At 34.0% G+C, this 26,463-nt stretch overlaps 1 protein-coding gene across 2 annotated transcripts in view; it reads right to left on the reverse strand.

Moving 5' to 3' along the window:
- Nucleotides 1–812: 812 nt before the first annotated feature.
- Nucleotides 813–26,463, reverse strand: part of hpn (hepsin) — a 39,829-nt gene continuing 14,178 nt past the window's right edge. The window contains exons 3-13 of one of the 2 annotated variants that reach the window (NM_001098187.2): nt 25,518–25,619; nt 25,386–25,427; nt 22,701–22,830; nt 22,447–22,563; nt 18,913–18,953; nt 18,675–18,840; nt 16,639–16,835; nt 13,612–13,707; nt 9,328–9,470; nt 7,046–7,210; nt 813–5,036 (exon numbers count right to left, since the gene is read on the reverse strand). In NM_001098187.2, the coding sequence (NP_001091657.2) occupies nt 4,983–5,036; nt 7,046–7,210; nt 9,328–9,470; nt 13,612–13,707; nt 16,639–16,835; nt 18,675–18,840; nt 18,913–18,953; nt 22,447–22,563; nt 22,701–22,830; nt 25,386–25,427; nt 25,518–25,619 (1,253 nt within the window). In that variant the 3' untranslated portion in view covers nt 813–4,982. The remainder of the gene's footprint in view (nt 5,037–7,045; nt 7,211–9,327; nt 9,471–13,611; nt 13,708–16,638; nt 16,836–18,674; nt 18,841–18,912; nt 18,954–22,446; nt 22,564–22,700; nt 22,831–25,385; nt 25,428–25,517; nt 25,620–26,463) is intronic. The other variant, XM_021466731.3, reaches the window with a different exon arrangement.

Genomic DNA, 26,463 nt, shown 5'->3' on the forward strand with positions numbered 1-26,463 from the left:
CTGACAGGAGAATTCGCCCAATATTAAAACAATGAATTCAGGATGAACAATGTAGTATTTGTTTGGGCTGTGGAACACTGGACCAGCTCTAGGCCCTTTCTAGTGTTGTTGAGGTTTCTTGGGTGTTCCCTGTCCACATGTGCTTTGTGGTCTCGGAGAAGTTGTCCTTCGGTTTGCATTGCCAAGTCAGACTTGTTCCTTGTGAATGTTGTACTCCGACAGCACTTTCCTTTGTCACTGGTACTGTTCATTATTTTGGGGCTGGAGTGTGTCTGGTTCAGGGGCTACAGGATTTAATCTCTGCTATTTGCAGAGTTTTTGTCTTGTTTGCTTAATCTGGCCTGGAGCTTCATCCGGCATTGGGACTGTTTTCTGCTGAGAGGGATGCAGCAGGGTTGACAATCAGCACCTCCCAAGTCCAAGGCCATGGTGCTCCACCTGGAAATGGTGGCTTGCCGTTTTCAGGTTGGAAGAGAGTCTTTGCCCCAAGTGAGGGAGTTCAAGTATCTTTGGTTTGTGTTCACAAGTGAGGGAAGGATGGAATATAATGGTTAGTGTAATGTGATCAATGTACCGGCCCATTGTGGTAAAGAAGGTGATTAGCCAAAAGTCAAAGCTCTTAATTTACCATTTAATCTACCTTTCTTGATCTACTTACCATTAATTCTACCTTCTCTCACTCAAAACTCATAACCAGAAGAACAAAATCTCAAATGCAAGCGGCTGAAATGAGTTTTCTTTACAGGGCGGCAGTGTGCACCTAATCATTTAATCAATAATGTATTTATATTCTAAATTAAAAAGCACAAACATTAGTACTGTAAAATTTTATTTTAAAGATTAAGTGTTCATTAAGAGTCATATATTATGGGTGCAACATTTAGATTTTGTTGAAAAAAAAAATTTGAACAAATCGCTGATCAGGATTTCAATATTGTACACACATTCATCTCGGTTAGTTTCATCAACAGAAAAAGAAGCATAAACACAGAATAAAAGCTAAGTTGTATGTTTTATTGTCGTAATATTTGACCTAAAGCATTACCAAATTACTACAAATGTTACTCTCAATGTTATGATACAACATCTGGATAAACACACACTGTAGCAGCTGAACATAAAATTAGACATACAATTGAATTAAACAGTGCATTGCATAGCAAAGAAGCCATTATATGTACAACAGTGACAACAATATACGCAACAATACTGACTGCCACAGCAAAGAGTTTATGCATACTGCTCTCTGAACCAGTCTTTGGTTTTTATTGCTTTTTATTCCTTTTAAGAAAAAAAAAAAAAGCTAAATACACAAAGGTATGTAGTTTTCAACGAACATTTATAAATGTCAGCGTTCTGGCCATTTTACTTTTATAAAACCTATTGAAGTACATCATGGCACATTTGACAAAGGCCTGTATTATTCAGTAAACTTCTGTTTGTCATAAAGATTTGATTTATATGCTTCATTATTATTATTAATATTATTAATAATATTATTATACTGTAGGTGTACCGCTAGTAAACAAAATTGAGATAAATACTGAAGAGTGAGATAAAGGCGAGAGTTATTGTCAGTAGGGGTGTGTGATATTTATTGTCTATGACTGAGGTTCTCAAAGCTTACTTCTAGTGGTGAGCGGAGGAATCACTGAGCAATGAATTTGATTCGTACAATAACACCAATGTGATCAGCATTAGCTGTTCTCTAAAGCCTACAATCAAAGCGATGTGCGTAAAATGTTTACTTTAGTGCATCGCATCATCAGCTGCTATAAATCTATTTAATTGGTGCAGAACTAGAGAAAGAGGTGCGTGGTGCTTGCAGAGCAGATACTTGATAGAGCAGTGGTCTCAAACCCTCGGGCCACAAACAAGCAATGGTCTATAGTTCAATTGGTACCGGGTCGCACAAAAAATCATTAATTATTTCCGTTTTATTTATAATCTAAGTCTGAACGATCGTTCATTTAAAAAAAAAAATCTTTTATTTTCAAAAATGACCGTATTCTCTCGTTACATCTCGGTCACTTGAGTGCCACAATTCAACCCACAGGCTAGCAAAATGAGTACTGCAGCATGACGCATTTGTGTATTCCAGGCGTGCACAGTTGAAAACATCCTACCTTTTCAGAATGCTGCACCGCGAGTCACGTGACAAGAACTGACTGATCAGCTTTCTATTTTGTATGGAATATAATGTCGTTGAATGAATATGACTCTGCCTCGTTTTCGAACTGTGCAGTGCTGTAGCTGCTTAATTCGGCCAACTACGCTACTTTATTTCAATACCCCTGATTATGGTGGTTCTTGGAGAGACAATTTTTTTTTCTGAGGTGGTACTTGGTGAAAAAAGTTTAAGAACCACTGGTTTATGATATTAAAATTGTACTTCTTAACAGTGTAAGACATTATTGAATATGTCACTTACTTTGCAAAAAAAACTAGCAAACAAATAAACGAAGATCAAAAGCATTCACTGCAACATGAAGCCTGTTAGAATGACTATATTTAAAGTTACGAGAACCAAAAATATTCTTCGATGTTGTTTATTGTAATATATATTTACAATATATCATAATAATATCACACTAACGTTGTCATAGCATGTGTGATCACAAATGTGATACTTATTTTCTTCTTTTTTTCTGTTTTGCACAAGAAAACTGTCCTTTAAAGGTGGTGCAGAACATTTGTGCGTCTCAGAAGAACACTGTAGTGTTTCGCTGCTGAATGATTCTGCTTTTTAATTAATTGAGCTCGTAAAAAGAGTCATCAATTAAATCACTCATTATGACAAGTGCTGCATCCAAATTCACATACTATTTCCTAAATAGTATTCGAAAATAGAATTGGTATGTCCCAATTCGTAGTATGATGTTTTGAGTATTTCAAAGTTACTTGGATGGTCTACTATTTCTGGTAGAAATTGGAAATGTAGATCTGTGCTTACTCTTATAGCTAATATTGCCGACAATACATTGCGCATCAGACATGAATTCAATTAGAACTACAAATGTGGGTAAAAAGTGTTGAACTACAAACATGGTGGATGCATGAGACTGACTGTTAAGTGGAGAGGCTTTGGTAAAGCTGCTTGAAGGACTACATGCTAATTAATATCTAAGCTGGAAAATATTTAAATCGCTCTTCGTATTCTTCATATTTCATCTGCAACAATGTGAACTTTGTTCAGGCGTGTTTGGCCATTAACTTCTAAATGCGCAAATAAGCAAACACCTGAGGAGATTTCTCTACATGAAAGACTCATGAATGGCAGATCCATCTGCTGCTGCTGCTGCTGCTTTAGTATATGCTAGGACATTTTATATGAAAGAATGTGGATGATGTTTCATTATGATTGACAGTGCATGTTACTAAGCAAAAAAATGATCTAAGAATGAGCAGGTAGTATGTCTCAATGCTTGCATACTCTTTTGTTACCCACTCAAAGTATGTTTTTCTTTACAAATAAGGTTGATGGTTTTAAGACTAAGTTTAAGTAAGTGAATTTGGGCTCAGCATTGGAGTTGCAATCACCTATTGATGGTTTTAGTGTCATATGTGTTTCTCAATGAGAGGCCTAAAAGGTTGTAGTGCAACACACATATTCAACAAAATATAATTTAATCATTACAAAATTTTTTTTTAGATATACTTAGATTTTGGCAATATCGCACACCCCTACTTCTTAGATCTCAGAATGTGCTAAAACACATTGTACTTTTTTTAATTTCTGGAGCATTCTATTTCTTAAATATTAATTGTATTTTTTCAGATGCATGAACGAAAAACAGAAATTTCAATCTAACTAGAGCTGAAACTGATCACAGATTTAATCCGTCTTGCTACCTTACAGTCTGTACAAACCTACAGGACAAATAGGATAAAAATATCCTTGAATGTTTTTTCATATAAACTACCATTCAAACAGTTTGATATTGGTTATTTTTGAATGTTTGAGTTAAAAAAAAGAGTCCTCTGCTCAGCAAGAATTAATATATTTAATAAAAAAATGTAATAAAACAGAATATTATTATATATGTATAAATCCTATCGTAGCTATTTTCCATGTGAACATTTTAAACTTTAAATTCTTGTGATGGAAAGTTGAATTTAGTGCATCATTATTGTAGTCTTCAGTATCACAGGATCTTTCAGAAGTTATAATATGCCGATTTATTTATTTTAAAGATTTTGTTTTCTTGTTTCTTGCTGGTTTATTGATTATTAAGATTTTTTTTGCTTATTATCAATATTCAAAACTTTCTTTAGTGAAAATTACATTTTTATTTAAAATTAATTACTGAAATATTATAAAGGATTTTTAAAATGTTATTTTTTTCATCAAGAACACAATGAATCAATCAAAAGTTACAGTAAAAAAGTTTCATGTTGAAAATACATTTCAAATAAGTGCTATTATTTTGAACTTTGGATTCATCAACGAATCCTAAAAAGTAATAAAGTTTCCACAACAATTTGAAGCTGAAACAAGTATCAAACTGGACGATCATTTTAACGTTTTCAACATATTAACATCTTTTACAAATTTTTCTATATTACTGTGTTTTTGTACTCTGAGCAAATAAATGCAGCTTTGGCGAGCGAGAGAGACTTCTATCAAAAACAAACCAATACTAAACCTTTAAACAGTACCATCTCTATATAAAGCAAGTTTTTTTTTTTTAAGTTTCAGTGAGTAATTTCCATACTGTATCTGCCACATTTTGATGTCAGGAAAAGGTTTTAGGTTTTGTACAAATGAGGTGTTCATAAACATATTAAACCCAAAGTACAGCATCTTCATCATCATCAAGGCCCTCCTTGGGTCAGACCAAGCGAAAGTTATTAGCCAAATGTCCTTGAGCCAGTTTGATCATCTCAAAACATCTGATCCACAGCAGACGTCTGATCTCAGACCGATCCCAGCAACACATCAATACTTCAGTCTCAAATACAACATGTTCCGTTGTGAATTACTATGGTGTGGCGGCTCGTGCCATTTTGTGCACTCCTGGGGAATTCTCATACATCTATGGAGAGAAAAGTTTGTTTATACATAAATCAGTCCCTCCATTTCATAGGACAATTTATAAAATTTAAAATTTGACAGATTTTTGTGGTGATGTTCTTAATATTTGCACCAATAAATTGTGTTTTTGCTGTATAAATATGGACAGACAGAATCATTAGGTTCTGTGATTCATTAAAAAAGGAAACACGAGAGAAACTTAAGTTTACATTGTATAATTCCTGCTATATCATAGGCCTATTTTATACACAACTTACTCTAAATAAAGAAAATAAACCAATCCGTATCTTTTTAAATTGTTAGCATTAGAATAATCAAAGTACATATATGAAATATGATGTAATTTTCTGTTCAGTAAATGAGCATTGCAGTTTTACCCACTACAATTGAAACGACAGAGCATTTATTATAAAATTAAGCATGTATGTGTCATAAAAATAGGTTATTAAGACATTAAGAGCAGTAAATAGTTTTTATATGCATGTCTCTTGTACTACTGTGCAAAATAATTAATTAACATTCATGACGTTACACCTTACGTTACATTTATAAACATTCCTGTCCGAACAATTCATAAATTTACTAAATAGAATATTTTACCCAATTTCAGTCACTAAGTTGTTTTTTCCCCTGTATTCTCACCATGCATTAATAATAATAATAATAATAATTTCTTTACATTTATACAGCACTTTTCTAGACACTCGAAGCGCTTTACATATTTGTGGGAATCTCCTCATCCACCACCAGTGTGCAGCATCCACTTGGATGACGTATTGGAAGCCATATTGCACCAGACCACACACCAGCTGGTTAGTGGAGAGGAGACAGAGTGATGAAGCCAATGGTTTGGAGGCCATGATGGACAGAAGCCAGTGGGCAAATTTGGCCAGAATGCCGGGGTTAAACCCCTACTTTTTTTTTTAAGGACATCCTGGGATTTTTAAAAACCACAGAGAGTCAGGACCTCTGTTTAACGTCTCATTTAAAAGATTCACTGAGCAGTATAGAGACCCTTTCACTATACTGGGGCATTAGGACCCACACAGACCACAGGTTGAGTGCCCCCTGCTGGCCTCACTAACAACACTTCCAGCAGCAACCTAGCTTTCCCATGTGGTCTCCCATCCAGGTACTGACCGGGCACAGCCCTGCTTAGCTTCAGTGGGCAACCATGTGAGAGTTGCAGAGACATAGCTGCCGGCATTAAATGTTTATTTAAAAAACAAATAAATACATTTCCTTATTAAGTCTCATTTAGATGTAAAATATCTTTTATATATATTAACTGATACTGTGTTTTATCATGCTTTTATTCATTCATTAATTTTCTTTTGGCTTAGTCTCTATTACAGAGGTGGCCACAGCAGAATGAACCACCTACTATTCTGCCATATGTTTTATGCAGTGGATGCCGTTCCAATCGCAACCCAGTACTGGGAATTATCCATACACTCTCATATTCACACACACACACACACACACACACACACACACACACACACACACACACACACACACACACACACACACACACACACACACACACACAATGATCAATTTAGTTTATTCAGTGCACCTTTAGCACATGTCTTTGGATTGTGGGGGAAATTGGAGCACCGGGAGGAAACCAACACGGGGAAAACATGCAAACTCCACACAGAAATGCCAACTGACTCTGCCAAGACTTGAACCAGTGATCTTCTTGCTATGAGGCGACAGCCCCAACCACTGATACACCGTTCTTGCATGGTCTGGTCATGCAATTAAATTAACATGCACCAGATAAAAGTAAACTTGTTTAGTTGATTGGTCAAGGATGGTTGCTACTGTCATTTTACCCTCTGTATAAATAAAGTAATAGGTTATTTAAAGCCTGGTAATGTCATATGATCTTGCTAAGCCTACTGAAAATCTTTGGAAAATCTGCTGCAATTGAAAAAATTGCATCTGATAACTGCATTACTGAAAGATGTGCTGTTATGATGAATGGTCATCTGCATCACTCACCCTCATAGCAGTTGAAATCCACGGCAGAAAGCGGGACACACGTGTGTAAACGCCAGGCTTCTTGGCCATAGCACAGCCTGTGCCCCAGCTTACAACTCCCAGCAGACGATAGCGGCTGGTCTTAGAGAGCACATCTGCTGCTACGAAAGGTCCACCGCTGTCCCCCTGAATTTATAGAAGACCCAGAAACAGACAGAGCTTTAATGCCATGTATGTTTACACATACCAGGAATTGGTTTTCATGACATAAGTTTCCACAGTGCAACAGAATGACAGTGATAGGACAAAGACACAGATAATAAAAGAATTAAAATTTACATATACAGTTGAAGTCAAAATGATTCACCCTCCTGTGCATATATATATATATATATATATATATATATATATTTTCAAAATTTTCCCAAGTGATGTTTAACAGGGCAAGGGATTTTTCCCAGTATTTCCTATAATATTTTTTCTTCTGGAGAAAGTCTTATTTGTTTTATTTCAGCAAGAATAAAAGAAGTTTTAATTTTTTTTAAACCATGTTAAGGTCAATAATATTTTTTTTGTCTACAGAACATACCAGCTTTATATAGAATGATTTGCCTTTAATTTAAGCCTTTAAATGTCACTTCAAGCTGAATACTAGTATCTTGAGAAATATCTAGTTAAATATTATGTGCTGTCATCATGGCTGTAACTATCACCACTAGATCCCTAGATCGCTGGTGACCTACACAAACATCACATGAACTACTATAGTTTCCGCTACGTTTATTCTTCCATTGGCGGTGCACCATGCCAAAATTGATCCCGCCACGGCTACATAACAGCTTTTTATTAAAAATTTTCAGTCCTGTTTTTTTATTTTAATAGCGAATTTTAATTTTTTTATAGGATATTTGCACCAAAACTTTTTAAAAGGTAAGTGAATTATAACAACGCGAAATTTTCTGTAACAGTAGTAGTGCTGTGCGTCATTTGTTTAACCCTTTAAGGTTACGTGCTGACTGACTGACTGACTGACAGGTGCGTGATGCGGCAAACTCGACGTATAGCCGTTTCACTTTACTTCAGGACGCATTAATACCGCTCTGTAGGTCTATTGGAGACATTCATAAATATTCCTAACAAATCTAATAAATGCTGGAGACATGCTCATTTCATAAACGCACTAAATCGTTCTTCAGCAGCGTTTATTTGAGAGCGCACAAGAAGATCTGCGCTTGAGCAGCTTATATTTGAGGGGGCGTGCAAGAAGTTTTGTGCACAAGCTGAGGAAATTGACACGCAAGCAAAGAGATTTGCATGCTATAGGCTATTACATAAATGCGATCTCGACTTGTAATACTGCGCTCATGTCATTTGCCATTGAAATAATGCCACAGGTAGGTGGTAGATTGGTGTAAAAAAGGCCTGTCGCCACAGCTGGAAAAAATCCTAGAGGAAACACTGACTACCGCTACCAGGATGCTTTGCGACAAGTTAACCTAATTATCCCAGTTAAGCCTTTAAATGTCACTTTAAGCTATATAGAAGTGACTTGAAAAATATCTAGTAAAATATTATTTACTGTCATCATGGCAAAGATAAAATAAATCTGTTATAAGAAATGAGTTATTAAAACTATTATGTTTAAAAATGTGTTGAAAAAAATCTTCTCTCCGTTAAACAGAAATTAGGGAAAACATAACAAGGGGGCAAATAATTCAGAGGGGCTAATAATTCTGACTTCAACTGTAAATGTTATAATTTTAAAAAACATGAAACGTTTCTATATAAAAAAAAATATTTACATTTTTATATATTTTTGACTATTTATACCAAAATAGAACTGACATATTTGAATATTATGCATGCTAAAATAAGAAAGATTTATAATTTCAGATTTTAAAATAAGCTGTATAGTAGCCAAACCTTTACCATAAACAAACTAAATTAATTAAATAAACTAAATAAATACATAAATACTAAATAAAAAATAAACTAATGAAAGATTTAACATCATTACAATTACAGTTTTACAGTCTAGTATGATGATATTATTATATATATTTTTCTTTTTTGCATGCATGGATCTTTCTTCCATTTTAACTGGAAATAATACTCATTTATACAACATATACCACATATTTATAACATACCATAATTTGGGACGCTCTAATTATTCTTATTTTGAATGCTATTCAGGACAAATACATCAGTTCACAACAATAGCATCCAGCTACGTGCACATTAGTTATGAATGTGTCCCTCTAGTGGCCGTGCGCAGTGCTGCTGAGTGACAGATACAGTACCTGGCATGAGTCTGTTCCTCCTTTCTCATAACCAGCACAGAACATGGTGGTTGTGACCTGGTTGTCATAATAATCAGGGCCATTGCACACCGCATCACTGATGATGGGCACGTGGGCCTCCTGGAGGACATTTGCTTGAGTTCCTGCAAGAGTTAAAGTGATGAAAATTAGGACAATACAGTGACGTTTTTTTTTTTTTTTAAATCTAATATATACTAATGTTGCCTTCAAATCATGTTGGAAGATTGTATTTAAAGGCATAGTTTACCCTAAAAATGAAAATGTCTAAATTTTCTTTCCATTTACTGTATTTTTACCACTGTAGATCAATATATTTTGATTTGGTTCCCATTGACTCCCATTACATATGTTTATATTATTTTATGTATGATCCATTATATATTTGTCCATACAATACATTTCATTGGCAACTGACTCTTGTTAAAAATGAGTTGCTCTGTTGAACAAAAATGCATTTTCACATTTTAAGGAAACTACATTCTCCTTTACTTTTGTATTTGTGCCACTATCCAGAGGTAATCAATGACATACCGTGTATAATACTCAGTGGTGAAAAGAGTACAAAAAAATTAAGTACCATTACATGCCCAAAAATGTAGTGCGAGTAAGAGTATTTGTTGTAAATATTACTCAGAGTATGAGTAAAAAGTAGAGCTTTCAAAAGTACCCAGGAGTAGTAAGCATTAAACTGTGAAAAGTTGATGCGTTTACATGCATTTTGTGCAGGGATGTGTAAACGGAACATTCTGTAATGCATTTACTGAACTTCCTTCCGTCTTTCTTTCCATTGTTCATTCGTCCGTGTGTCCGTTCCTTTCTTCGTCCGTTCCTCTTCGTTTGTTCCTTCCATCCTCCGTTCGTGCATGTTCGTTCGTTCCTTTTTTCCTTCCTTCCTTCGTTCGTCCTTCCTTCTTTCGTTAATTCCTTCCTTTGTTCTTTCATTGTTTTTTTTGTTCGTTCCTTCCTTCCTTCGTCCATTTGTTCCTTTGTTTGTTCGTTTGTCCATCCGTCCGTCAATTTGTCCGTTCACTCATTCTTTCCTTCCTTCCTCTGTTTGTTTGTTCCTTCCTTCATTCGTTCTTCTGTTTGTTCCTTCCTCCATTCGTTTTTTCATGCATTAGTTTGTTCGTTCGTTCCTTTTTTCCTTCGTTTAGCCTTCCTTTTGTTCGTTCCTCCTTTGTTTGTTCCTTTGTTCCTTCATTTGTTCCTTCCTTCTTTCCTTCCTTCCTTCGTCCATCAGTTTGTCTGTTCATTCATTGTTTTCTTCCTTCCTTCCTTCCTTCGTTCATTCCTTCCTTCCTTCACTCATAAATTTATTCACTCGCTCATTCATTCATACCTTAGTTTGTTTAGTCCTTCCTTAAATCCTTCCTTCATTCATTTGGTCCTACCTTCCTTCATTAGTTCGGTCCTTCCTTCCATTCCTTGTCCTGCCCTTCCTTCATTCGGCCCTTCTTTCCATTCTTCATTATTCCATTAAGAAATTGTTTAAGGCCGTTTCAGTCATCATACAGTCGACATCCTTCATCCAAACAGTCTCTGGGTCATTGCGTATAAAGATATTGGACATCTTCTCACACATTTTTTAATGCTTCCAAAAGGTTTGCTGCATTTCTAAACCACCCGTGTCTTGAGGTTGTCCAGTATGATGTGATTTACTTTCTATATGCGATTTCATTGGACAGGAATAACAGGACTGATTTTTGAACTCAGCCAATGCCCATAGACAAGAAAGAAATAAAGTAGTGACTGCAGGTTGAAAGAATGTAGTGAATTAAAAGTAACGATACTGCACTAAAAATGTAGGTAAAGTAAAGGGAAAGTAAAAGTACACATTTTAAAAACTACTTTGTAAATTACAAATCCTGAGAAAAACTACTCCATTACAGCAGTTTGAGTATTTGTAGTTACTTACTTTACACCACTGGTAATACTGTACTGTATTTAACTTGTATGGCCCAGACTGATTTGTTTTAGCCATTGTCCTCCGTGAATGTAATTCACTTTCTAAGAGGTGATGTTTACTTGAACTATTCTGATCATGCAGATCTGATCACTTAGGTGTGACCTGAAGGCAAACATGTTGTCATTTACTACACAGACAATAATTTGTGACCCTCGGTGCTTATGAAGAAACAGGTATTGTGTATAGTAAATGAAAGCTTAGCAAGTACGTGGGCAGAAGCATAACGATATTTTTTTTAAAACATACATCCTTAATTTCTACCATTAGGTAAAAGCATACCAATTGTACTGAAATAATATTCATGTTAGGAAATGAATCAGTGTTATTTTAGTATTTATTATTACACTCAGAAAAATAATGTCTGCTAAACTGTTGCAATTTATTTACATGGGTTGAATTTAAACAAACAAATTAAATTTGGTAATGTTCAACATAATTTGCTTGTTGAAATTCAGCCCGAATAAATAGTTTACAACCACTTAACTTAAAAAAAATTAGTAAATCCAGGGAATCATCAGTGTATTATTTTCATAGTATATTATTTAGAGCTGCACAATATATGGTTTCAGCATCAATATCGCAATGTGATTATTCCCAAGAGTCACATCGCGAGTATAGGCAATGTTAATTTTGGATTATAATTTATCAAATCGCAAGTGTTTTTTGAGGCCTGTGACTGTGTGATGGTTTTTAAAAAAAATTGAGAAATTGTGTTGCCTAAAATTGTACTAATTGCACCTTTAACAACAATTAATTTTATTGAAATGTTTCTAAAAGTATATGCATTAATATTTTACTTTTAATAATTCAATTACTGTACACCTTAATACAATTTAACTCCTCAGAAAAAAAGCGTTATTAAATAAATACAAATCTCTTAATTAGTATCTTTTCCTTTATTGAATTGACCTATGCTTGTAGATTTTTTATTATATTTTATGCACTCCCTCTATCATCCCACTCAATATAAAATTATCAATTCTTTTCAAACAGTTTTTCACCTGAAATTGTATTCATATTATAATGTATATTGCAGAATAATAATCGCAATGTTAGATTTGTCTAATATCGTGCAGCCCTAATATTATTAGTAGTTTAGTATTCTAACATATACAATTTCATATATAGTTGAAATCAGAATTATTATTACCCACTTGATTTTTCTTCTTCTTTTTAAAATATTTCCTAAATGATGTTTAACAGAGCAAGGACATTTTCACAGTATGTCTGATAATATTTTTTCTTCTGGAGAAAGTCTTATTTGTTTTATTTCAGCTAGAATAAAAGCTCTTTTTTTTCGATAGTCTACAGAACAAACCATCAATATACAATAACTTGCCTAATTACCCTAACCTGCCTAGTTAACCTAATTAATCTAGTTAAGCTTTTAATGCCACTTTAAGCTGCATAGAAGTTTCTGGAAAAATATCTAGTCAAATATTATTTACTGTCATCATGGCAAAGATAAAATAAATCAATTATTATAAATGAGTTATTAAGACTTTTATGTTTAGAAATGTGTTGAAAAATAACTTCTTTCCGTTAAACAGAAATTGGGAAAACAAATAAAAGGGGGGCAAATAATTCTAACTTCAACTTTGGTATTTAATTTTAAATTAGTTTCAGCTGTTTAATTTCAAGTTCCTGTATGTATGCATGTTTTGCTATATTGTAATATTTTAATTAGCAAACTTGGTGAAAAAGTACACTAACATAAGGCCCCAAAGAAATCATATATTATGGAAAAAGTATAATGTATGAGCATATGCTTGTGTAAACTGATTGCAGAGTCTATTTTACTACTAAGGAGTGTATTTTCAGTACTATCAAGCACACTTCTTTTCAAGGGATAACAGGTGAAATGTGATACACCTACTACACTCAAAAATGATAGTTGCTGTTTCTTCAAACTAATTTCAAATGAGCTGAAACAACACAAGTCTTGAGCTTTTTGAGAGGGCAGCTTAGTTGTTTTATGTTCAGTCCACTAAAGTTTTTAAACACTAATCATAATTCGTTTATATTGCCCCAACACAAATCGATTGTGTGGAACCCAGTATTTCTTCAGTGTATGCTTCTATCAAGTAGATCTACTGTTTTTATTTTTTAATATTATGTTTTTTAACCGAGTCAAAATTATTGTCTGCAAATTTCAAGCTCAAAAACACTCACAAAGGTCACTGACACAAAGGTCAAAGTCAGCCAGACAGACAGACAGTCTCCAGTTCCCGGTAAAGATAGATGATAAACAGTGGAATACAGCGCTACAGTGACCTTTAATTAAAGACATTACTAACCATAATACTCCACGTTACCCCAGCCAGTAACTGTACCCATCTGTCCGTCTGCCAAACGCTGGCCGTAGGTCGGAAGACACACGGGCTGGATATAATCTAAAAGAGCACAATAGATAGTGTCAAACGTGTGAAAGAGAATGCAATACTTTGGATGAACACTGGAGTGGATGAAGAGCAATTACCTTCCATTTACATTGGGAAACATTTATAAGCCCAACTTATTCCCTACAACACTTTGGTTACTTTTACACACACAAAAAGAAGAGAAAGGAAAAGAGGTGAATTTGAGGAAAGGGTTTGTCCTTCTGGAAAGTTCTGCATGTATTGTCTTTTGTTTTGACTCAAGGTCCCGTGGAAATAGAGGAGCTTTGTTCTCAGGACGAGCAACCTGAGACCTGAGGGAGGTTTTACTTTAAAGTTGTGCTCACTCCGACAGACCTGTAACAAACCAGTAGCTAATGAAAAACACCTCATAACAGACTCCAATCAAAGTGCTGCCAGTAAACATTTACCACACAGAGCCTATGAAGAAAAAAAAAACTTTGTATTAAATTCCTTCAATTTAAAATGCTAAAAAAAATTTGATAAAAAAGTATAACAGCCAATCACTTTTTATCAACTATCAGAGTTGAACAGTGGAATTACAGAAAGTCTCTTTTTTTAAAAGGATAACTAATACACCTTTAAAGATAGTCTCTTTGTGAGTTCAGAAATGTTAAATCAATGGTGTATGCCTTTTTTTTTAATACATCTATTTGCATTCATTCAATTTATTTGTAAAGCAATCATAGAAAGACTATCCTATAAGGCTGTGCAGAAAATTGACCAATCAGAGCGTGTTATCAATCAAAGCTTGCCAATTATTTAGTTTTATATTTCTCGGTTGATTTTTTTCTTTGATTGTGCATACACAGTGCTTTATAGGATTGTAGTTATTTCCCTCATTAGAGCTTAGTGCATGTCTTGTATCTTTGTCTTTCTATCCAAATTTCTGTTTATATGTGATGTGCCATGGGCACAAACCCACTCTCGCCCCACTTTATGCATTTACAGTCATGTTTACAGCTGGTACTGGTAAGATTTTCACTAGTGGACAACAGTAAATGCAGGTGTAAACAGGCTCTAAAATGTTTTTAATTCTATTTCTTCAATAAATTCACATGTGTTAAGAATTTGTTAAGTGTTTTCGTTACAGGACTTGTTGTAAACCCACAGCAATCTGCATAGTTTTGCAGGAATAAAGGTGCTGCTCTCTGTATCATTTCCCATTGTCTTGTCTCCTTTTACATTCATATATTAAATGTATACGTTTATGTAAGGAGTATTTGATGATGAGATGTGGACTTATCACGCTGTGGCAAATTAATTCATATTTATTAATTCGGGATTTTCTAACAATTCAATTAACTCAATGCAATGACCGATTATTCAGCTTATATTACTGTTACCAAACTTAAAAACACTGGGTATGATTTATAAAATTTGAGTAAAAAGTGAACATACACCAGGATAAATGTAAATTTATTTATTAATGATTATAACTTGTATGATGAATTAAAGTGGTTCACCGTATTTAAGTTAAATATGTTTTCTTAGAGTTTACTTACAGCTTCCTGTTTCATTGCGCAAAGGAAACAACTGGTGCCATCAGCCCCCCTGCTTATTTTTTTTCCCCGATTTCTTTTTAATGGAGAGAAGATTTTTTCAACACATTCCTAAACATAATAGTTTTAATAACTCATTTCTAATAACTGATTTATTTTATCTTTGCCATGATGACAGTAAATATTTGACTAGATATTTTTTAAGACACTTCTACACAGCTTAAAGTGACATTTAAAGGCTCAACTAGGTTAAACTGCTTACCTTTTTTAACCTGCTAGGTAAAATAAAAATTCAAAGTGGGACTAATAATTCTGACTTCAACTTTGTATGTGCATGTATATGTATGTGTGTATATATATATATATATATATATATATATATATATATATATATATATATATATATATATATATATATATATATATATATATATATATATATATATATATATTTTTTTTTTTAATTTATTAATTAATTTATTAATTTATTAATTAATTTATTTATTTATTTTTAAGAACATTTTTGTTGAATAAAAAGTGTATGTATACGGCTATATTTTGCTTGTTTTTTTTCACATTATTTAAAAATTGTGGCAAGGAAACATTTAGTTCATTGTGGCCAAAAAACAATTTAGTAAATCCTTAGTGTTGAGCCCTAAAAAGTTACGTGAAATGCAATGCGACACCCTTAAACCACAACCCATTTGTTCATTGAGCAAGCTCACACACAAAAAAAGTTGAATGAGGAAGCATGTGGATAACACAACATCTAAATCAAGTAATTTTAGCATGCAAAAGTCAAATTTATGCATACAAAATGTATTTTCCTAACAACAAAATTGTAGCTAGTAAAAATGGCGAGTGGCTTGTAATGTTGGAAATCTACTAGCCACAGTGCCTGGTGATCAAAAAAGTTAATGTTAAGCCCTGTTTATAAGTGAGACCAGAGCTGTCACTAGTGGAAAGAAAAAAAGGAGTTCATGTGGCCCTGGCAATTTAGGGGCCCTGAAATGGAAAGCGGACCCCCGGTCTTTACTTTCGACAATCTCTCCTTCCCCCCTAGGTCTTTACATTCGACTATTGCTTTTTTGTCCTCAAATAGCTCCTCTGTCTAGTACTAGTTTCGTAGACGTTTTATTTAAGGCTCATATGTCTTTTGCTTTGTTTCACTATTGTCTGTTGCAGGCTGTGAAATAACTGTAATAATAAATGTGAATTCAGTGTAGTTATATGAAACTGTTAAAAACCTGCCTGAAACTATTTAATCGTGTATTTATCTCACAATAACTGCATAACGTAGAATGTTCATCAGCCAATCAGAATCAAGCATTCAACACACTTGTAATATAATTCACAATATTAAATCAAAAGTTCAGGAAATACACACACATGCATAAACCAACATTGTGTGTTTAAAACTCACCAGTGAACTGCAGAGGTTTCGTCAATGAGATGACTGCAATGTCCCGACTGTTATCATCAATATTAGCGTCGACGAAGGGCAGGTAACTGCTGTGGTAGACGACCGTCTTCACCTCTGCGATCACAACATTCTTACGGATGGGAGTGTTGTAGATCGAGCCCATCAGAACCCGCCAGCGGGATGCGTGACGATACCTCCTGAGAATACAGGCCCGAGAGTGAGATCACACATGCGGTTTTTCTTTAAAAAAATAATAATAATACACTGAAAAAAATGCTTCATTGGATTTACTAAATTTTTAAGGTAACTGTTTGCAAACAATTTATATGGGCTGAATTTAAACATAAAAAAAATTAAGTTGAACATTACTAAATTTAATTTGTTTAAATTCAGCCCATAAAAATTGTTTGCAACAATTTATTGTAAATCCAATTAATAATTTTTTCAGTGTACTTCAATTTACCAAGTATATATTCAATTGATCAAAAGTGACAGTTTAGTCATTTGCAATATAATGTTACAATTTATAACCTGATTTAGGATGCTTGATAGCATTTTAAAGCACTTTTCTGAGACAATATTAGCATTCTGGTAGTATTTTCAGTACATTTCTAACAATTTAACCAGTTGATAGCATTTTTATGAAAAAATTTTATGGAATTTTTCATTCCAATGTACATGTTTCTAAAAAATAATTTGTTGATAGCTTTATAAGAGCATTTTAAAAGCATAATGTAGCATAATGTACTGTGTATAAAGCATTAAGCACATTTTTAAACATAGTTTAACATGCTGTTAGCATTTTAGTGCCCTGACTGAGTTTTCTGAGAGACAGAACATAATGCTGATAATGCTGATGCCCTAATGCTGATTTGCCATAGTATTCACCAGTGCTCAACAGAAATTACTGTGATTGGCCTTGTTCAGCTTCAGTTTATTTAGTGAAAACACAGATACACGGACACTGGAGCACAAAGCAGCCGTGAAGATCAGTTGAGTCTTCAGCGGGTCACTCGTCTGTGTGTGTACTCTGTAAACATCAGTGGGTGAACTGATGACCTTCTCGGCCAATCACAGTCATTTCTGCTGAGCATGTAAACACAATGGCAAATCAGCATTAGGGCATCAGCATTATCAGCATTATGTTCTGTCTCTCAGAAAACTCAGTCAGGGCACTAAAATACTAGTTTTAAGAAATTTAAGAAAGCCATCAACAGTACCTTAAATGTTAACAGAAAATTACCTTTTTTTATTTCAGTACTGAAATTCAGTATCGTGATAAGTCTAATATCTTAAAGGAATCAGTTTACTAATTTGATCTTGATAAATAGCATTTAAAACGTGTGTTTGGGAAAGAAAACGTTAGATAACTAGTGCCATTTCCCTTAACTTAGCTGAAAATAAGGTCTGAGATCTCTTTTTATTTTCACTATTCATTCAGAACGGACCTTTGGGTCACTCGGAAGGCCATGAAATGATACATTTGTGTCACTTTCTCTTCACTAATAAGATATAAAGCCAGGTACACAATGTTCCTATCCGCTTGTTAAGTGGTCACGTGTTTGTGACGTATGTAATACTGTTTCCGGGGCCAAGCCGCCACTCATTTGAGTGGAGAAATCATTCATTTATGATCACGTTTTATTCCTATCACACATTAAAGTTAATTTTATATAAAATCATAGTGTACACAACAATCTCTGGGCTAGCTCCATAACAAATACCAAAAATTTAACAATTTATAAAAAAAATTAATCACTTTTTGGCCATCGGATGTTAGGCATGGACATATATACTGCTATCTTGATTTTCGAAAGCCTTAAATCGCTTTGTAAACATTTATTATTACCATTTCATGAGTCTCCCGATTCAGTTGAATAGAGCCCTTGGACCCGGAAGCTGCTTCGCGTGACGTCACACTTAACAAGCGGATATAACACCAAGCAATATTTCCGGGTTTCTTCCCACCACAGCCTCGATTTAGCTTTTTAAAATCACGTGAAATCAGTCTATAGTGAAATGTGTGTGTCACTCACTCAGGAAAGCAGTGTGCAGCACTGATGATCCAGCGGTCTGAAATGATGGATCCACCACACTGATGAACTCCATCATACTGTAAGCTGACCTGCCATGGCCACGAGCCCTGTCGAGCATCCACTCCCCCCACTATCCGCTCCTCAGGCAGCATTCGACGACCACAGTCTACAGAGCATCAACACATCAGGCATTTGTGGTACAGAAATATTCAATATGTTACAAACAATGACAACTTACCCTGACAGATCACCTCAAGAATCTGCCCTTTGTCACATTTACTGAAACAGAAATGAAACAGAATGAATCACAGAGCTGGGCAGGTGTTCAACTATCTGTGTTTTTTTTTTTTTTTGTCTGTCGAACAGCAATCTGACTTGCTGTTCATAGTGACTCACTAGCTGAAACCAAGTGAAATTACTGTATGTTGACTAACTCAATGGTGTGCGTTTGAGGCAGAACTATTTGTTTGTCTAAATATGATCATATGGATGAATTTATGACAATTATGATTTTTTTAAATTCATTTCATCATTTTCCTTCGGCTTTTCCCCTTATTTATTAGGGGTCGCCACAGCGGAATGAACTGCCAACTATTCCAGCATATGTTGTACGCAGCGGATGCCCTTTCAGCCACAACCCAGTACTGGGAAACACCCATACACTCTCACAATCATACACACATGTAAACTACGGCCAATTTAGCTCACCCAATTCACCTATACCGCATGTCTTTGGACTGTGAGGGAAACCGGAGCAACTGGAAGAAAAACCACGCTAACATGAGGAGAACATGCAAACTCCACACAGAAATGCCAACTGGCCCAACTGGGACTCGAACCAGTGACCTTCTTGCTGTGAGGCGACAGTGCTAACCACTGAGCCACCGTGCCACCCTTGAAAACTGAAAAACCAGAAAGAATGTGAAATAATATTGCTATTTAAAATAACGGTAACACTTTACAATAGATTTGTAGTAGTTAGTGTTAGGTAATGCATTTACTCACATGAAAATTGTTTTGAACATACAAATGTATTTTGAATACATTTATTACAGTATTTATTAATCTTTGCTAATGCTGATTCAAAGAAATTGTTGCATTGCTACTTCATGTTAACTCTAGCATTAATTTGTATTTTAATATGGCCTTAGTAAATGCTAAACTGTGGTTATTAATGTTGTACAGGAATTGTTTATTATTATAGTAGGTCATGCTAATATTCATGCATTCATTTTACTTTGGGTTAGTTCCTTTATACACACACACACACACACACACACACACACACACACACACACACACACACACACACACACACACACACACACACACACACACAGTTGAAGTCAGAATTATTAGCCCTCCTTTGAATTATTAAATATTTCCCAAATTAAGTTTAACAGAGTAAGGACTCTTTACAGTATGTCTGATAATATTTTTTCTTCTGGAGAAAAGTCCTTTTGTTTTATTTTGGCTAGAATAAAAGCAGTTTTAATTTTTTTATTAACCATTTTAAAAGGTCAAAATTATTAGCCCCTTTAAGCTATATATTTTTTGACTGTCTTCAGAACAAACCATCGTTAAACAATAACTTGCCTAATTACCCTAACCTGACTAGTTAACCTAGTTAAGTCTTTAAATGCCACTTTGGGCTGTATTGAAAAATATCTAGTCAAATATTATTTACTGTCATCATGGCAAAGATAAAATAAATCAGTTATTAGAAATGAGTTATTAAAGCTATTATGTTTAGAGATGTGCTGAAAGAAATTTTCTCTTGATTAAACAGAAATTGGGGAGAAAAATAAACTGGGGGCTAATAACTCCGACTTCAACTCTATATATGTGCACTTCAAAATAAAAGTACAGAAACTGTCACAGGGTGTTCTCTTCCCAAGGGGTTCAAAGAGAACATTTATCAATATGGACTTTTTAGATACAAACGCGTACTATTTTAAAGGTACCGGTCCAGCTATGATAATAGACATGCACAATAATCAGCAGTTTGTTTTTTTTTTAATTTTTTTTTTATTTATTTATTTATTTTAAAGGAATAATAATTTTTGCAGCCATGCACATGCTTAGACAAATAATATGCCGGTGATTTGATGCTTTGCAAAAGTTGCAGACACCTTTACAGATATCAAAATGCTTTTTTGATGCAGAATTAATTTAAACAGCCAGTTATTATGCTGATGAAAGAAAATCCGCTCTAACTGTAAAACTAAATAAACTGCTAAATACTGTTGATACATGAAAGTGTAAAGCCTGCAGCCCACAACAAAGGTGGAAAGTTATTGTATATCATATTTAACAAACTACGAGTTTTATGCAACTTTGCCCACATGGATAATTGAATATTAATCAGATGATGTCATTACGCTGCTGTGCCGTCAGCCATTTTTTGCAATGCTGATCATGATTTTGAGGATCGACAGATCAGTTCTTCACAACACACGCAGAGATCTCAGATCAGTTCATCTTTTTATTTTGATAAGTGATTTTGTTTGAAGAACAATTAGCCAGAGATCAGTTATCAAGATTAAAAGATCCAGGATCTGCCAAATCATCTTAGATCATTGTAGCAAGGTACAAAGAACGGACCCCTTATTGCTGGGTTGTCAAATGATCGGCCTGCAAAATGGGTTTAACCCGGCCTGCAAGATAATTCTGTAAAGTATATTTATATATATTAAATATATATTAAAGTATATTTATATTATATAAAAAATTAGCTGCAATTTTTCAATGAAAGAAACTGCGATTCCAATTGTGTCCACTGGATGCAAGAACACAATAGCAATTTTAAACTGTTAATTTCATCCGATCCAGAAGACTAAATCAGCATCAGCTTGACAGCCTTCTCAGAGAAAAAGACACCATCTATGCCCTGCCATACCACGCTGAGGTGTTCTCACGAAAAAAACGTAACTATTTTACGTTTTGTCAGTGTAGTGGCTAATTTGTTCAGTCATACGAAAATGTACGATTTTAAAAAGGAGGCGTGGCATCCAACCACACCCCTAACCCAACCGTCATTGGTGGATAAGCAAATCGTACTAAATTGTACGAATGAGATCATCCAAATTCATAGGATTTAGCCACTAAATCAAAAAGTTACGAAATGCCATGATATTGTGTTTTCCTGAGGCTCCAGCTTTGTTTTATGTTGATTGTATTAAAGCAAAGAAAAAAAAAATCTGAAGTTGTTGCTTTTAGGTTATATTTACACCATGATTTTACTGGTCTGGCCCACTTGGGAACAGATTTTCCTCCATGTGGCCCCTGAGCTAAAATAAGTTTGATACCCCTGCCTTATTGTAAAGTGTTACCAAAATAACATATAATTATTAATTAATATATTTTAAAATTATGTTCATTATTTTAATGTCAAAGCTGAATTTTCAGAATCTTTACTCCAATTTTCAGTGTCACATGATATTTAAGAAATGATTTTAGTATACTGATATGACATGTATTTTTTGCTGTAGATGCTTAATACAGTCAAGTCCCAAATGATTCATACCTTTGGCAAAATCTGACTTTAAGTTACTTTTATTCAATGAGCAATTTATTTTATTTGACTGGAAACAACCAAGACTTTTTCCAAATGATAATAAGGCGATGTACAAGAGGCATCATTGTGGAAAAAAACTCTCAGATTTATTTACATCTGAACAAATAAAGTCAGAATTAGCCAGGGGTATGAATAATTTTGGGCTTGACTGTATGTATATATTATTTTCTTATTTACAAAACGGCGATGTCTTACCAAGGATAGAGGGCTGTTTTTATCTTCTTCCCATATGTTAACTCGCTCTCTTTTACACAGAAAAAATCTCGGTCCCCGCCACTCTCAGGAGCACACGTCACTGAGAAATTTACTGCTCTGAAAAGAAATAACATTACAAATGACTAATTTACCCTCAAATACAAATTCATATGTAGGTAAAACAATGATGAGCTTCACTCATTATTTTATCCAGACTGTCTCAAATGATTGCCAGTATATATGAGGCTTGTTACCTAACGAAGCCCATCTCCTCGCAGGTGATGTTGGCGATGAGCTGGTTGACACTGGATGAGCAAACATATTTCCACCTCCACTGTGTGGAGTCAAACACTCTCAGCCTCTGGTCTGCTGCACTCACCTGCACTGCAGGACACAATCAAGACTGTGAGCATCTTCATACTATTTTAATTTACCTTATGCATTTGCTATGATTTGTGGCAATACAATATGTACATATATAGTCGAAGTTAACATGATTAGCCCTCCTGTGAAATGTACTTTATCAAATATTCCTCAAGTGATGTTTAACAGAGCAAGGACATGTTTCACAGTACTGTCTGTAAAATATATATTCTGGAGAATGTCTGATTTCTTGAAGAAAAAAAAAAGTAGAATGATCTTATGTATTGTAATCATGGCAAAGACTAAATAAATTAGTAAAATTATTATGGTTAGAATTAGAAATGTGCTGAAAAAGTATTTTCTTAAGAAATATTTTTAAAGTGACTGAAAAACACTTAAGGAGGGTTAACACTTTTGACTTCAACTGTATGTACACATGCTGTAAATATCTAGAGTATATATGAAGAGTTTCTCTAAGTGCCACCTGAAATTGTCTTCTCAAATGACTATTTTTCAAGGCTCCTATGTGTAGGTCAAGTAATTTTATTTTTATTATGATAAATATGTTATTTTATTGCATTTTAAGTGAAACAACTAAGCATAAACAAAGGAGCTGGAGAAAAATGTTCATTTTAAAATAAGATTTCATACAGCATTTAGAGGTTTTTGCATATGAACTCTGCATATAAAGGAGAAAGTCTGATTCATTTCAGTTTGGCTGGAAGAAACAATTTTTTTGATAAAATGCTGCCATGTTCAATAATATTGGCCCTCTTATATTGACAAATAAAATCTCAGTTAAACAGCACTTGGGAAATATTTGAAAACAAAATATTTCACAAGAAGGCTAATAGTTTTATCTTCAAAGTAAATAGCCTATATACAGCATAGTATATGTATGTATATATATATATATATATATATATATATATATATATATATATATATATATATATATATATATATATATATATATATATATAAATTATGCATTAGTCCCAAAAGAAGTGGAAAAATATATATATATATATAATAAATAAAATATATATAATATAAAATATAATATATGATGACCATAAACATGTAAAGGAAAAATGGTGTATACAAAAACTTATGTTATTAATAAATTAAAAGAAATCAACAATCAATAAAACAATGTATTAAATCAACGAAAGCTGACTATGAAGCCATTTGTAATGTTACAAAAAATTTCTGTTGTAAATAAATGCAGATCTTTAAATAATTCTTAAGCATCACATCAGCTTTATAAGAATGATTTTTTTACTGTCTTAAATTATTAAACAAATTACTGTTTTAAAACAGTTAAAACCAGAAGTTTACATACACTCTTAAAAAAGGAACATAACCATTATATAAAAATGTCTGATGATAAATCATACTAAATGTTAACTATTTTAGGTCCATTACCTAAATGATTTACATTTGCTAAATGCCAGAATAATGAGATTACATACATTTCCTTGCTAATTTTTTAGCTTTCCTTTTAAACTGTATAACTTTGGTCAAATGTTTTGGGTATCCTTCCACAAGCTTCTCACAATAGTTTGAAGGAATTTGGGCCCATTCCTCCAAACAGAATTGGTGTAACTGAGTCAGATTTGTTGTCTTGCTTGCACAAGCTTTTTCAACTCTGCTTACACGTTTTTTATAGGATTGAATTCAGGGCTTTGTGATGGCCACTCCAAAACATTCACTCTGTTGTCCTTAAAGCACATTTTAACTAATTTGGCAGTATGCTTAGGGTCATGGTCTGGTTGGAAGACCCATTTGTGGCCAAGTTTTAATTTCCTGGCTTGAGATGTTGCTTCAGTATTTCTACATAATGTTCTTTCTTCATGACACCATCTATGCTGTGAAGTGGACCCTCCTGCATCAAAACAGCCCCACAACATGATGCTGCCGCCCCAATACTTCACAGTTGGGATGGTGTTCCTAGGCTTGTAAGCTTTCCCCTTTGTCCTCCAAATGTAACACTGGTCATTATGGTAAAACAGTTCAATCTTAGTTCCATCAGGACATGTCTCCAACAATTATTCTTTTCCCAGTGTAATTTAGCAAACTGTAATCCGGCTTCTTTGTTGATTCTGGCTTGTTGATTTTCCCATGTTGTCACACAAGGAAGTAGTGTGTTTGAGGCTTTCCTTAAATACTGTTCTACAGTTGTGCCTCTGATTATCTCAAATGTTGTCAATTAGCCAATCAGAAACTTCCAAAATCTTGACATCATCATCTGAGCTTTTTTACAGGCATATTAATCTTATTGTATGTAAACTTGACTTTCAAGAAAAGTTATAACAATTTCCCAACTAATATCACTCATTATTTTGCTATTAAGCATAACAGAAACAAATGTGATAATCCTAACTTACCTAAAAGAGAAAAAGTTTAGTCTGATTAACATCTGACTTTTTTTCAAATGGTTATGTGCCTTTTTATACAGTGTATGTAAACTTCTGGTTTCAACTGTAAATACAGTGTTCATAAATATAAAAGTATTTTTTGCAAAACCATAATTTAATATTTTTAAAAAATAATTTAAAATGTACTGTGCCTACCATCAAATAATCCTGTATCCTCTGTTGTTCTAAGGTACGTGACTGAAACACAAACAAACAAGTGTAATAAGTCTCAAAAGTGACAGCAGTATTCTGCTAAATCAGCAGATATAACAAGCAAACCGGTCTCACCGAGGGCCCAGATGGCGGCTCCCAGCCCTCCCAGAATAATCAAGATCAGAGAAACTGCAGCGACCACCCGGCATGGACTGAAGATGCTCATGCCTGGACGTCCTGAAGGACATAAACCAAACAGGGCTTTCAGTATGGGGACAAAGCATGCCTTTAAACCGGTAAAGTGAGATTTAGTGAACCTTAAAATACATGCCTGTGAGCTAAACACATAAACCATGACAGGCTGATGAAAAGAACAGAACCATGAACAAGATCAATAGTCCAAAGTCATCAATTGCTCTCTGCTAAAGTAAACGCGAGACTAAATCTCAGTGCCACGATCATCTCTCTCTCTCTCCCTTTCTCTCTCTATTTCTCTCACTCTCCACACACAGATCAGATCAGTGTCAGCATGTTCCTAGACGAATGCCAGAGATGTAAGCATGTCAGTGGTGAGTGATCAATGCCACAAAAACACTCATTTCCAGACATGCATGAGCTGAGCATTCACTGTTTACATTGCTCAGTTTTTATCTTTAAACACTCACACATATACATATAAATAAAAGACTTTGAAGAATATGTATATGACGCATGTATCATGCTTTGTAGATGTTTATCCAGAGCAAAGATCTTAATAATTTAAAATATGTGCTCTGTAGAATTCTCAAATGATTATTTAAAGAGATTACTAATTATACAAATCACAAAATTTTGGATATTTCCATGTTTGGGGAAAGTTTACTCAAATTAACTGACTGACTAACTAACTAAATAATAAATAAACAATTTGAATAAACAAACAGTTTTAATTTGATACAAAATAATTACGGATTATTTTAAGCAATTACTAATGATACAAAATTTAATGCGATACAAAATATTTGTGGATTTTTTTTATGCGATTAATAATGATACACAATTTGAATATTTCCATATCCAAACATTTGGAGAACGTTTTCAC

Source organism: Danio rerio, chromosome 16 (genome assembly GCF_049306965.1).
Source record: "Danio rerio strain Tuebingen ecotype United States chromosome 16, GRCz12tu, whole genome shotgun sequence".
In the NCBI taxonomy this organism is placed as follows: Eukaryota; Metazoa; Chordata; class Actinopteri; order Cypriniformes; family Danionidae; genus Danio; species Danio rerio.